The 12,654-nt window shown below is 59.2% G+C and overlaps 1 protein-coding gene across 1 annotated transcript in view; it reads left to right on the top strand.

The window, feature by feature from the left end:
• The first annotated feature begins 9,666 nt into the window (after nt 1-9,666).
• Nucleotides 9,667-12,654, top strand: part of ADGRG1 (adhesion G protein-coupled receptor G1) — a 29,567-nt gene continuing 26,579 nt past the window's right edge. Inside the window, exon 1 of the mRNA XM_029925718.1 lies at nt 9,667-10,106. Within this exon, the coding sequence (XP_029781578.1) occupies nt 9,811-10,106 (296 nt within the window). The 5' untranslated portion in view covers nt 9,667-9,810. The remainder of the gene's footprint in view (nt 10,107-12,654) is intronic.

Here is a 12,654-nt window from a genome sequence, read left to right as displayed (position 1 = left end):
AATAAAAAAAAAGGTCTGGAATTTAAATCTGCCTGCCAGCCACTGTTGGAAGCACTTCTAATGTTGTTCTGTTTACTCCTCACAACAACTTCGTGCACAGATAGTCTGTCTGTCGCCCCCATTTTGCAGACAAGCAAAGCAAGGCTAGGGGAGGTAAAGTGACTGGGAAGTAAAGCTGCCGCCAGCACCCAGGCAGTCCGCTCAGAGCCCCTCACCCAGTCACTGCTATGTTGCCTGTCCTGTGGGCCCTTTGTTCCAAACCGTAAGGTCCTGGCACCTCGTAGTTACTCTGCAAACACCAGTTGAAAGAACAAATACACAGAGTAGTAAAAATGGCCCGTGTGAATCAACCTGAGAGTAGAAAATGAGTTTAGAGACCATGTCGTCTTCCCCACGGATGTGGCTGCTGTCTTCCCTGTGCCACCCCAGCTGAGCACCTCATTGGTTCCTTCCAGAGACGGAGGGCTCACTTCTTGATTTGGTGGGTGGCATTAGCTCTCACAGAAAGTGTGAAGGCTGAGCCTGTGGTCCTGCTAGAGCATAAGAGAGCTGGGGGGTCCTTCATGCCCCTCTCCACTTCCCACATGTCCAGATGAGGGAGGAGGCCACTGCCTGAGGCCCCCCACTGAGCAGGGCTGGGGCGGGGGAGCAAAGGCCCCACCCAGGGACAGAGGAAGGGCCCTGGTCCTGGATCAGACCTCCCGGAGAGACCTCAGATGTGTTACTTAACACTTCCCAACCCCTGCCCTTCACCTTTACTTGAAAAGCCTGCATTAAAAAGTGGCTCCTATCTCATAGGGTGGAGTGAGGAGTCCTGGATGGGGGGGGCGTCCTTGCGACCAAGCTCCCAGCCCCCCAATACTCCTCCAATACCTCCATGGCAGGGCACGTTGCTGCCCCCATCCCTTTTTTTCTGGGAGACAAGCAGGGCAAAGGCATGTGTCCTCACTTAATAGATGACCTAAGGCACAGAGAGGTTAAGCAACCACCCGATGCACCAGTGAATGAGGGTGGAGCCCCGGCCATCCCGGTTGGGCTTGGTGATTACAACACTGTCGGGGGACCCGAGGGCAGAGCCGGGTGCAAGTATGGAGCTCGGGTGTTGGTAGTAGGGGAGTCACCACCGGGTGTACAGGGAGTCACAGGGACTCCCTGGTGTCCTCCTCAGGGTGGGTGGCATCTCTGGGGCCTTGGGTGCAGTGCTCAGGGCCCCGGGGAAACCCTGGGGCTTCAAGAGTCAGACTGCCTTCTTGCAGGCTGGTTTGTCTCTCTGGTGTCCCCTCATCTGTGCTTAGCCCATTGGGGTGGCGGGGGCCCACGGCTTTCTGCTGAGCGAAGCAGGCATGCATGTGTGCTCACGGGCAGAGCAGAGGCGGTACAGCAGCTGGAAGTTTGCCCGGGGAAGAGAGGTGAGGTGGTGATCTGAGGCACGCCAGTGGGTCAGCGGTGGCCAAGATATAGGGCCTAACCCTGGGGGCTGGAGTTCTGTAACACGCTTCCAGACCTGGCTCCACTCCATTCCCTTGCTGTCCATCTCTCTATCCAGCTTTCCTTCACCTCCCCCCTCTCATGTCTATCTTGCTTCTTTTTTTCAGCTCTGTGCACCTCCTCCTTGTTCCTTAGGTACACCAAGTGCCTACCCACTACCGAACCTTTGCATGTGCTGTCCCTGCCACCTGGACAACCAAGCCCTCTCTTCCATCTCTTTCACTTCCCCTTGCTTTACTTTGCTCCATAGTTCTTACCACTGGATATAGTTCATACTTATTTGCTTACTAATTATTTATCTCCCTCTCCAGCTCTAAGAGGGCAGAGATTTTGGAATTTTGTTCACTGATGAATCCCCAGTGCCCAGAAGGGTGCTCAGCATGCAATAGGTCCTCAATAAACACGCTCTAAGTGCATGGCTAAGTCCATCCACCTGTCTGTCTTCACACCTGCCCATCAGCTATTCTGTCTTCCCACGTTTCCTCTGTCATCCACCAGTCCCTCAGGATTTCTCTGCTTCTGGACCTGTGCCGAAGCTCGGGTTTGGGGACCTGGCAGGGCACAGAGACAAGAGAGGAGGCGAGAGGTGAGGGAAGGTTCCCACGGCACGGAGTGGCCCGCAGCAGCCCCTCATACAGGCTTCGTTGAATGAGTTGATGCCTAATTGGCTTCCTGGAAGAGGTGGTAACTCAGGTCGCAATACTAAGGATACTGGGGGTGGGGGCTGGAATCAGAAGCCACCTGGGAAAAGGGTTCCTGGCTGTAAGAACTCCGTGCCTGGAGACTTGCTGGTCCCAGGTGAGGCCAAAGGGTGGGGCTGGGGCTGGGGCTGGGGCTGGCCAGTCAGGGCTGGGGGCCAGAGGTCCAGGAGGAGGCCGGTGCCCAGGGCCCCCATAGGAGCCTCTTGGGTGGGGCAGACCACTTACCTCTGTACCCCCTTGGGGTACCTGGAGCGGCTGCCCCCCTCCAAGAAGAAACTCCCATCTCTGCCCCCACCATTGTCTGACTCAGTTCCTGCTTTGTGTCCTGCAGGAGGCTGGATGCTCTGAGAGTAGAGACTCTCCCCATTCCCCCACCGCACCCCCTCCCTTCCAGCCTCCAGCCAGCTGCAGGCTGCTGATTTGTTTTTATTATAGGCAGGTAAGCCTGGGCCCAGGCTTCAGGTGGGGCCTGAGCTCAGGGAGGAGGCAGGAGGGAACTCACAGAGGTGGTAATTACATATGAAAGGGCAGTATCCCCCAAAGATGACTCCCCCAGGCTCATGGGGGGTGCCATGGTGAGTCAGCAGCCCATACATTAAGTAGAGGTGCCGAGAAGCCACGGAGGGCCCGAGGCCAGAGGCCAGGGGTGACGGCGCTCAGCACCCAGGGGGCTAGGTCAGTCCTGATAGGGAAATCCAGCAATGAGGGAGGGAGGTAGCAGCCAACCGGAAACAATAAGACAGGCAGGCGGGGCCTTACCTGGGACAGCTTGCCCAGACAGGCTCACACTGGGTGCCCAGGAGCCCTTAGAGAAGGTGGAAGGGGAGGAGGCAGAGTCCAGCCCGTGGTGCCGGGTCTGCCCAGACTCAGAGGTAAGAAACGGCTGTTCGCTCTTTATGGGGGAGATCAGGCAGGAAAATTCAGCAGAGTTTGACCCCCAGCCCGGCCGCTTGACCTCGGCAGGCTCTCACATCTAGTTCAATGCCCCGAGGACATGTGGGAGGCCTGGCCCTTGATCGGCTCAGGGTCTTGGGCTGATCTGGAGGCCCTGTCTGTCCTGAGGTTAACCCTTGCTGGGTGGGCATGGTGGTCATTTAGACCCAGGGAGGCTGGCGAGGCAATTACGTAAGGTTAAGGTCCAAGGTGAGGCTCGAGCCCTAATGCTTGTGCGGGGAGGCAGAAGGCTGCACCCAGTGCCTCCGCCTGCTTGCAGGCACCCACCGCCTGCTTCCTCCTGGGATCCCAGGGGAACCGGTTTGGGAGCAGGCTGGCCCAGGTTATGTGACTTTTGACAAGGAAGAGAAAGGCAGCCTTGGCTGAGAGGAGGGGACAGGGCACAGGCACGGGGTTGGCTGAGGATACACCCGGACGGGAGAGCCACCGTGGAGGAGAGGGCCCGGCCCCCCTGTGCCTCCCAGCTCTTGGGCCAGGTCTGTTCTTCTCTGGGCAGTTTCCCTCTCGCACCACGAGGGGGCTGGGCAAGGGCAATGGTCTGGAAGCAGAGAGTGGATCCGCGGTTCCCCCACCCCACAGCCCTCCTGGTCTTCCAGCTCCACACCTCACCCAGCCACTGGAGGTGGAAGGAGCCTGGCGCCTGGCCAGCTCTGCCCCTACCAGCTCGGCTCCCTTGAGGTGTGTGGGCAGCAAAATGGACCCCCGTATTCCCTCTGTCACTTAGACAGCACTTCCTAATGAGCGGCTGTCACTATGGCTCCATTATCCCTCCTGGGCCACCTGCGCCCCCACACTCAGGGGGAGACCCCATGGCTCCCTGGCTGCTGGGAAAGGGGTGCTCCTGGGAGGTTTGTGGGGCTCTTTGTGGCTTTCCACAAATTCTGTCCAACTCCACCTCCTCATGTTGCCAAGAGAGAAGCAGTGCAAGGTGGTTTTCCGGGTGAGGAAACTGAGGCCCCCTCTTCAGACCCTCCAGGCGGGCCTCCCGTAGCCAGCACCTTACCACAGCTCTGTGCTGGGCCCCAGTAGGTGTGTGTGTGTAGGAGCAGACATGGGACGCATAAGGAGGGCAAAGGCGAGCTCCTGGTCCCTGGGGGCCCTGTGGCAGTCCAGCAAGAGGGCACCTAGTCATCTTCGAGACACTGCTGTGCACCTGCTGGGTGCTCACCAGACCTCTTTGGGCCTCATTTGCCTCCGTTGACTTGGGAGCTGCAGTGGCTCACTGCTGGACCAGAGGCCTCTGGCTTAAGTCTTGGGTGTCCAAGCGGCTGCCCCCAAATCTCACAGGCCAGGGCCCAGGGGGTTGCTGACAGAAGGGGTACAGCTGTGGAGACATCAGCTAGGTGGCTTGTCCCAGCCCTCCCTTCTGAACAGGGAGGAGGAGGAGTCAGAAGTCTCTTCTGGGTATGAACGCTTGCCCATTGAGGGGAGTTGCTTTTAAAAGATGGCCTGGGGTAGTGACACTTGTTACTGCTGTGAGACAGGCCTGGTGTCCCCATTTGACACCTGGGGACACTGAGGCACAGAAAACTCAGAGGAGGACAATGTGGTGTCGGGTCCCGTGCTGTGCTAGTTGAGGGACTTTGGGACCATGCTGGGGGGAGTCTAGGTACAGCGAGGGGCAGTTTGGAGCCTCCCAGTCGCCGGGTCTCCCCTGGGCCTGAGCAGGGCCCCCAGGGTCCTCTGGGGAAGAGCGGTCTCCAGCTGTCACTCTGAGGAGGGGCTGTACTGCTGGCTCCGGAGGTCAGGTGGGAAGGCGCCACCCAGCCCACCCAGCTCCAATCCCCGGAGCTACAAAGCAGGGGTGGGGTGGGGCTGATGTTTACAGATGGTAGGGGCCTCCTTTGAGGAACCCAGACCTCTACATGCCGGTTCTTGCACCTGTTTCCCACAGTAAGAGTGGTCCAGGCTGGCCGGGCACAGAAGTGGGGGTGGGGAGAGAGCTTGGGGTCCATCTCTGGTGGGCCCATCCTTGCCCTGGGCTCAGGGGCTTCTGACGGCTGAGAGGCAGGAGTGTGACCAGAGTGACCTTCCAGGCCTGTTTTGGCAGGATCCAACTCTCTTGCCAAGTGCAACTGGAGGCTGGGCTGAAGTCAGACATTCCGTCATGCCTGGAAAGTGGGGGTGGCAGCTCTGCCTACCTTCTCTCAGGCTGCTGGGCACCCAGGTGTGCCTCCTCCTGTGGAGGCCGATAGGGGTGGCCCTCGGTGCCCAGCCAGCCGGCACTATGGAAGGACCCGCCTTCTGTAAGGGGTCCCCTCACAGCCGCACAGGAACAGCGTGACCATGGGGTTGGGGGCTCTGTCTGCCTGCGGGTCTGGGCTGGGCCCAAGGCCACTTCTGGTCTGCATGAGGACAAGATTCTGCTGGAACCAGGAAAGAAGGAGGGACCAGAGAAGCTTCATCCTGGCTCAAATCCTGTGCCACCTTGGGCTGGCTCCCTCTCCTCTCTGAGCCTTTGTCTCCTCCTCCAGCAAATGGGGCAAGACCGCCTTGTTCAAGTTGTGGGAAAAAAATGCAAGTCGCTCGCCTGGCACACAGTGCTCAGTAGGGGTGTGTGGGCTCTGAGTCTCAAGCCTTCTGGGGAAGGGATGGAGAGAGGGCAGTGCTGGGGACAGGTGTAGACTCAGGAGCTGGGCTTGCAATCGGGAGTGTCTTTCCCTGACCACAAGCTCCAGGGCTTTTGAAATCAGATGCAGGTAAATGTGGGCAGGTGCCTCAGCTCCACCCCTAAGGGGGCCAGCTGGGTTGAGTCTGTTCTTGGAGTTCCAAATAAGGTCTCAGAGAAACAGGCATGGAACCTGGGCAGTCTCTAGCCTCCCGTGTGCCTGGCCTGGCCTTCCCTCTTTGGAGTTGGCACTGAGCCTGGGCTTGAATCTCTGTTAGACTTGTCGCATTTTAATGGCCTACACTGCCCCTTGGTCTCCCCAAGTCTTGGATGCTTCGCACTCCCTGTTCCTTCTCCTGCCAGGGGATGAGCACGGGGAGGCCTAAGGCACAGGGCACAACGCTCCCTTTGTGAGGGCGGCTGAGTCACATGGGCAGTGCCATCCATGCTGGGCCTTGGGGCGGGTGTGACAGGAGGTGGTGTTATCACGGGGCTACAGCAGCCCCCGCGTGTGGCCAGGAGGCTTTCCCACGGGAATGAACAGCGACGTGTCTTGGAGTGCTGGCCACCAAACACGGGGTCTGGATCCCTGGACCCCAGGTTCAAGTCCTGGCTCTGCAGCTGACATGCCCTGAGGCTTTGGGAAGCTTCTCTTTTTGAGCCTCAGTTTCCATCTCTGTTAAATGGGAACAATCACCACTGCTGTGCGGAGGAGATGCTGGATGTGAGAGGACTTCACAAACTGTGGAGGGCCAGGCCTTTGGCATTTGTGTTGACCAATGGCAATGACATTGGCCAAGACTTGTCGAGTACCTACTGTGTGCTAAGCATGGTGCTCATTGCTTTATGAAGCCACTCAGCTTGCAAAGGGAGAAGCCCCGACTGGAAATGCTCTTGTCTAGTAAAAACCTACCTCCCAGCAGGTGGTGGTTGTCCTTGACCCTTCCCACAGGTGGGCACAGCTCTTCACTGTCCTTAAGGCTCACTCACAGGGCCCTGGCTGGGAGCTGAGAGATGGAGGAGTGTAGGGCCTCTCCCCCCAGCTCCGTGGAGCTAGGTCCGCTTTATCCCTGTCCTGGGAGCCACGTGTGGCCACAGCCCTGTTTCTGTTTCATGTTTAGACTGCTCTGAACGGTAAGGCCCTTGCTCATTTGTGCCCGGGCTGGGAGCTTTATGTATGTGGCCTTGTTAATTATTATCAGTATTGTCTCCTCTCGAGAGGGGAGAAGGCGGATGGCTGGAGAGACAATGCCTAAGTCACCCGGCTGGCAGAGCTAGAGGAGAAGCCGGTCAGCCTGCGTCCAGGGCCCTGGCTTCCAGTCTCTCTTCCATCCCTTAAAATGAAGATCTTCACCTTCTGGCATGCCCTGCCCCACCGCTGGCCTCTGTCACCAGTCAGCAATGTACGTGACCTTCTCTGGAAGGCTCCTTGACATGACACAGGGGCACCCCCATTCCACTGTATCCAAGGGCAGCCTCTCCCCTGCCTGCCAGCTCTGGACCCCACCCTGCACCCTGCTCCCCCCAAGCTCCAAGGCAGTTTCTGACATGGCTTCTCTCCCTCTGCTTTCATGTGTGGGGTAAGAGTCCCAGCCCCGCTTCTGGCTTCTTGGACCAAAGTCTCCCCCCACCCCTCCCTCTGCCTCTATGTTCTCCATGCCCCACTGGACCTCTTCTCCGCCGAGCCCACCCGCGCTATTGGTGTAAAGCCTTAGAGTCCAAACCAGGCTGGCCCTTGTGGAGCTACTCCACATCTCTAAAATACCAGTGGAACCCAGCCCACAGGTCTGGGGGTGGGGATGAAATGAGAACAATCCACATAGAACAGAGCATCTTACACAGCGAACCCTATGGACACGGTAGCTATTAGCAGTCCTGTTATCAGTACTAATAATAGGTACTATTGTAATTAGTAATAATTTACTCGGTTTCTCATTTTTGAGGTTAGGAGCTCTGCGATACCAGTAACTAACTCCCAGTATCACCCTGATGTGAGCTGGACTCGGGGCTGGGTGGACCTGCTGTCCATCCCTGCTCTGGAGCCTGGCACAGTGCCCGGCACCTACTAGGTCTCTGAGAAGCCCGCTAGTAACAGGGCAGGCGGGCTTGGCAAACTCCCACCTTGGCCAGCCCACTGCATATGCCTTTCCTGTGTGGCCAGAGTGGCAGCTGGCTCCAGGCCTCTGCGTCCCTCACTCTGATGTCCAGCTTGGGGTACCCCTGCCACATGCAGGGAGAGTGGTCTCCTCAACACTCCACCCGTGTCCTGATGGTCAGAACCGTCTGTGGGGTGTGTGTGCACGTTGGGAGGGCCTGCTTCCCTGCTGGCGTGGCCCCTGGGGACAGCTGAGGCTGCCCCAGCTACTGGCTGGCCTGGCCCTGAAGGACAGGCCTTGGAGACACTGAGGCTTAGAGGTGGTCACTTGCTCAGAGACACTGCATGTCAGGGACTCCACGTCCTTTCCTGGATAACTCACTTTACTTTTCTGTTGTTTCCTGCTCCACCCATCCCCCCGCCAAGCATGACCTGCCCCTCCAGCCCCCCGGCAATGAGCAAGCACCCACAGTGCTCGCTCACCCCAGGCATCGGTCATAGCTCGCCAGGGGCTGATCACTTGGAGAGCACAGCACTTTATGGTCTCCTCCTCCCTGCAGCAGGATCTGTGCAGGCAAGTGAGGGGCACGTTTCCCCTGCAGCAGATCCCCCGCCTGCTGGACTGCCTAAAAACACTTCCACTCATGCTGCATCAGATGACTTTTCCAGGTCCCTCTTTCAGAATGCAGACCCCTGCACGAGAGAAGGGGCCCGCAGCGCCCTGTGCACCTGCTGTGCCCAGCCCCATGCCATGCGTGGTCAGGAGAGCCGTGTGCAGCCACACCGCCCTGCCTCCTCCCCAGCTCTGCCACTTCCCAGCTGTGTGGCCTTAAGCAGGCGAATTTCCTTCTCTGAGCTGCATTTCTCTGCCTCGTGCTCCTTTTGTCATTGCCACACTCGCGGTGAATATTTATTGAGGGCTCATCAGGTGCCAGGCACTGGCCTGAGCAATATGATTTCCTGCTCGCCACTGTCCTGGTGGGACAGTGATGGTGTGGCGTGAGGAAAGATTCTGGAATGTAGTAAATGGTCAGTAAACATAATCATGATTATTACTGTTATTATTGTTGCTGTCACCACTTACCCTCATTACGTTGTGAAATTCTTACAGCACCTTTGACTTGGGAGTCATGTGGGCATGAGAGATGGCAGGGAGTCCCTGCGCCGTGGGGCGGCCTTGAGCCAGCTGAGGCTTCCTGACTCCCTGGGTGGCTGTGAACCTTAGCAGCAGGAGGGAGCTGCTGACAGAGCCCAGTGGCCCGAAGGGAATGTAGGCATCAGCCCAAACCCCAATTTCTCCCCTTGAGCTTTTGGCACCATCGGGAATGATTCTTCGCCTGGGCCTCAGTTTCCTCTTTGGCCCAGCAGATGTACTAACAGGGACCTTTCCAGAAGCCCCTGGGGTCTCAGAATCTAGAACTGGAGTCTTGAGATGTTGAAACCTGGGAAGCATCGAGATGGGTCCCTTTGCTGTGAGGACTGAGGCTCAAGGAAGGCTCAAGGAAAACTCAAGGTCAGGTGGTCACTTGTGCCTGGCCTGGTTGGTCACATGCCAAGCCACTTGACACCCCCCCTCCTCCAGCGCCTTCCGCTCTGCCGGTCAGCGCCGGCTCCTGTCTGCTGCCAAGGAGGCTGGACTCTCCTTCAGGAAGGGGCAGTTGTCGCCTGGGCGTGAGGGTGGAGGGGGGCAGCATCTGAGGGACCTATCACCATGGCAACCCTGGCCTCTCTGCGGGAATTTGGGGAGAAGAGCCCTGGGGAAGCGACAGATGGAGGGCGGGGAGGCAGAGTTATTCCCGGACGGGGCTGTCTGTCTGTCCGCAAAGCCTGGCACCTGTCTGCCTGGATCGGTGGGTGGTGAGGCTGAGGTGCCCCCTTGCCCGGTGCTGAGTCATGGGCATCCCCCAGGGTCACCGCCTGAGTTCTCTCAGCCCTGCCCCCTCTGAGAAATCCGTGACTCACGTATGGTCCAGTCATCCAGCCAAGCTAGGGAAGAGGGAGGAGCCCGGCTGGGGCAGGAGGGGGCCGTCCCCCCACAAACACACAGCATCGGCTGCCGCCTCGCCTCCGCCTCGCCTCCACCTCCGCAACCGCCTGCCAGCCCTGCTCTGCTGCAAGACGGGAGCTGGGAGCCTCCCACACTCACCAAACTGCTCGCTGGGGGCAGCCTGACCCTGGCCGGGGTGGATAAGCCTCGGAAGTGGGGCTGGAAAGCTGTTCCAGCTGCCTGGTCCCACACAGGACCTGCCTCCGGCACCAGGTACCAGATCAAGGGTGTGACAGCAGCGGGGAGGAGGGAGGTGTGCGATGGAGGGAAGGGGGAGGTCTTCTGGTGACAGTCAGCCTGAATGAACACTGCTGTGTGGGGTCTCCAGAGTTGGGGGTGACGGACAGCCTCAAAGGACGGAATCTCTGAGAGCCGCTAGTCATTTGTTAGCTAGGGAAACTGAGGCTCAGAGTGGTATAGTCACAGGACCCAGCAAGCTGGAGTCTGCTCTCTGGGCATTCCTGCATCCCACTGCACAGATGGGAGAACTGAGGTTCCCTGGGGGCTTACCCCAGGTCATGTGCCAAGTCTGGGGATAAAGAACCAGGGTCCAATGTGAGGGAGGACAGGGCTTTTGAGGACAGTTTTGCTCACAGATGTCCAGGGCTGGGTCTGGGGTCCCCAAGTGAGCCAGGGGCAGTCTGGCCCTTCACCACACAGGCCACTTTTGGGAGGAGGCAGTCCCGGCCATGAGGTCTGAACATTGGGGTGAGAGAGGGTCCCAAGCACGAGGGGCACATGTAGGGAAGCAGAAGCTGAGGCTGGAGCTCCTGCCCACTAACCACAGACCCGGTGGCTCCGTCTGTGTGGAGCTGATAGGGCTTTCTCTCCAGGCGCTACCGCAGCGCCCGCCCTGGGGGTCTGCTCCTTCCTGTTCTTCCCTCTTCCCCAACCAGCCTCCTTCCCGCGGTGCCGCGCTGGGGTCTCCGGTGGCCCCACAGGAGGGACTGGTGCTCCTTTTACTGAGGAGGGTTGGGGGGCATATACTGAGATGGGCACCCCACCCCCCAACTCCCATCCTGCTGGGAGCAGCTCTGGCCTGGCATAGGTGGGGTGGGTATAAACAGCCTTTGCAGCTCTAGAGGGCCGAAGAAGTTATTCATCTGAGCATTTATCAAGCACCTGCTGTGTGCAGCATATCCTGGGGGTGAGGGCAGTGAATGAGAGAAGCAAGGTGTCTTAGAGCCCACGGGTGGCCCAGACCGCCTCGCTGTGGGTGCCCTGAGGGCAGAGCTGCTTTCTTGGGGTTGGAGACTGAGCGGGAAGATGCATCTTGCACTGAGAGCTGGGTTGGTTCCCCAGCCCTGGCCAGGGAGGGTCCCAGGGGATCTTCTCTGCCAACTTCCAGAGGTTGGACTCATTTTGAGGCCAGACCTTAATCCCCCTTTGCTGCAGGGAGCCCAGGGACCTGAGATACGGGTCCACCTCAGTCATAGCACCTTGCCTGCCTCTCTGGGCCTCAGTTGTCCCAGCTGCTAAATGGATGTGTAGGCATGGTGATAGGAGCCCTGCCTTCCGTGGTCCTCGGGCTCGGCTCCAAGACTGTCAGCTTGTGGAAGACACCAGCCCAGGCCTGGCCGGTAGGGGGACGTGCTGGGCAGCCTGCACGCACCATTGCTGCTGGCTTCAGGGCTCTGGGCCACTGGGCAGGGGCTAGACAGCCTGGCTGTGACACCCCATCTTGTTGGGGACATGGACAAACAAGACAGCTAAGACCTGAGGCTGAGGAGTGTCGAAAGGTTGCTAGTAGAAGGAGAGAGAACTTTCTGGGCTGGGAGGACCCGGCTGGGCTCAGAGATGGGTGCAGAGGGCTGAGGTGCCTGTATGAGGCCGGGCGAGGGGCGTTTCGGGCAGAAGCAATTGCATAGCAAAGGTCTGAGAACGATGTGATCCAGGACACGGGGCAGGTGATGTGCTGGAGGCCTGGCACGGTCACTGTGTGGGGCCTGGAGTGCCAAGCTGGCAGGTCTCGATCTGCTCTGCAGAGGGGGAGGGTTGGCAGGGTGACGTGGGCAGCACGGCAGCCAGCAGTCGGGTCAGATGGGTGCTGGGTGGGGGCTGGGTGCTCTGGCTGTAACCCCAGCAGGATGGGGAGGGCAAGGCTGTGAGGCGGGGTGGCCGGGCCGCCTAAAGCCCAGGCTGTAGGGCTCAGGGCTCTTGCTTGGAAGGCAGCTTTGTGGCTGTGGGGACAGAGGAGGAGGTGGCAGCTGAGCTGTAGGGACGGCAGATGAAAGAGGCAGCAGAGCGGTGGCGGGGTCTGTGTGCTGTGGGGATCGCCTTCCCAGCAGGGCCAGGCAGGACAAAGACGAGGGGGCGGGGAACGGGCACAGCCATGAAGGGCCACGTGGACCAGCGGAGCCAGGCCACAGGCCACTTCATCCTCAGCAAGAGCTGCGTGTGGGTGTGGGTGCTGGGTGTTGCATGCTGGGCATGGGTGCTGGGTGGTGGGGTCAGTGCCCCTTGCAGGGATGCAGGCACAGGTGGGCTTCTACATGGCAGGGGGGAGGAGTCGGGGGCAGGACTCTGAGGCAGGACATGGAGGAGGCAGTGGGGATATCAGGATACAGGTGGGGAGATGGGAGAATGTGGCAGCACAGCCCCCAAAGCCCAGTGCCACAACCCCCGTGAACCAGAGCCAGAGTCCCATCCCTGGGGAGGCCCTGTGGACCCTGCCTCTGATTCACAGCAGATGGGGGCATCACGTGAGCATTCACAGCCATTAGGGACCCGGGCGCCCAGGGACCAGGCAGATGGCAAGTGG

This window comes from Suricata suricatta, chromosome 16 (genome assembly GCF_006229205.1).
Source record: "Suricata suricatta isolate VVHF042 chromosome 16, meerkat_22Aug2017_6uvM2_HiC, whole genome shotgun sequence".
NCBI lineage: Eukaryota > Metazoa > Chordata > Mammalia > Carnivora > Herpestidae > Suricata > Suricata suricatta.
Note: the sequence above shows the minus strand (reverse complement) of the source record. Positions and strands in the feature narration are given on the sequence as shown.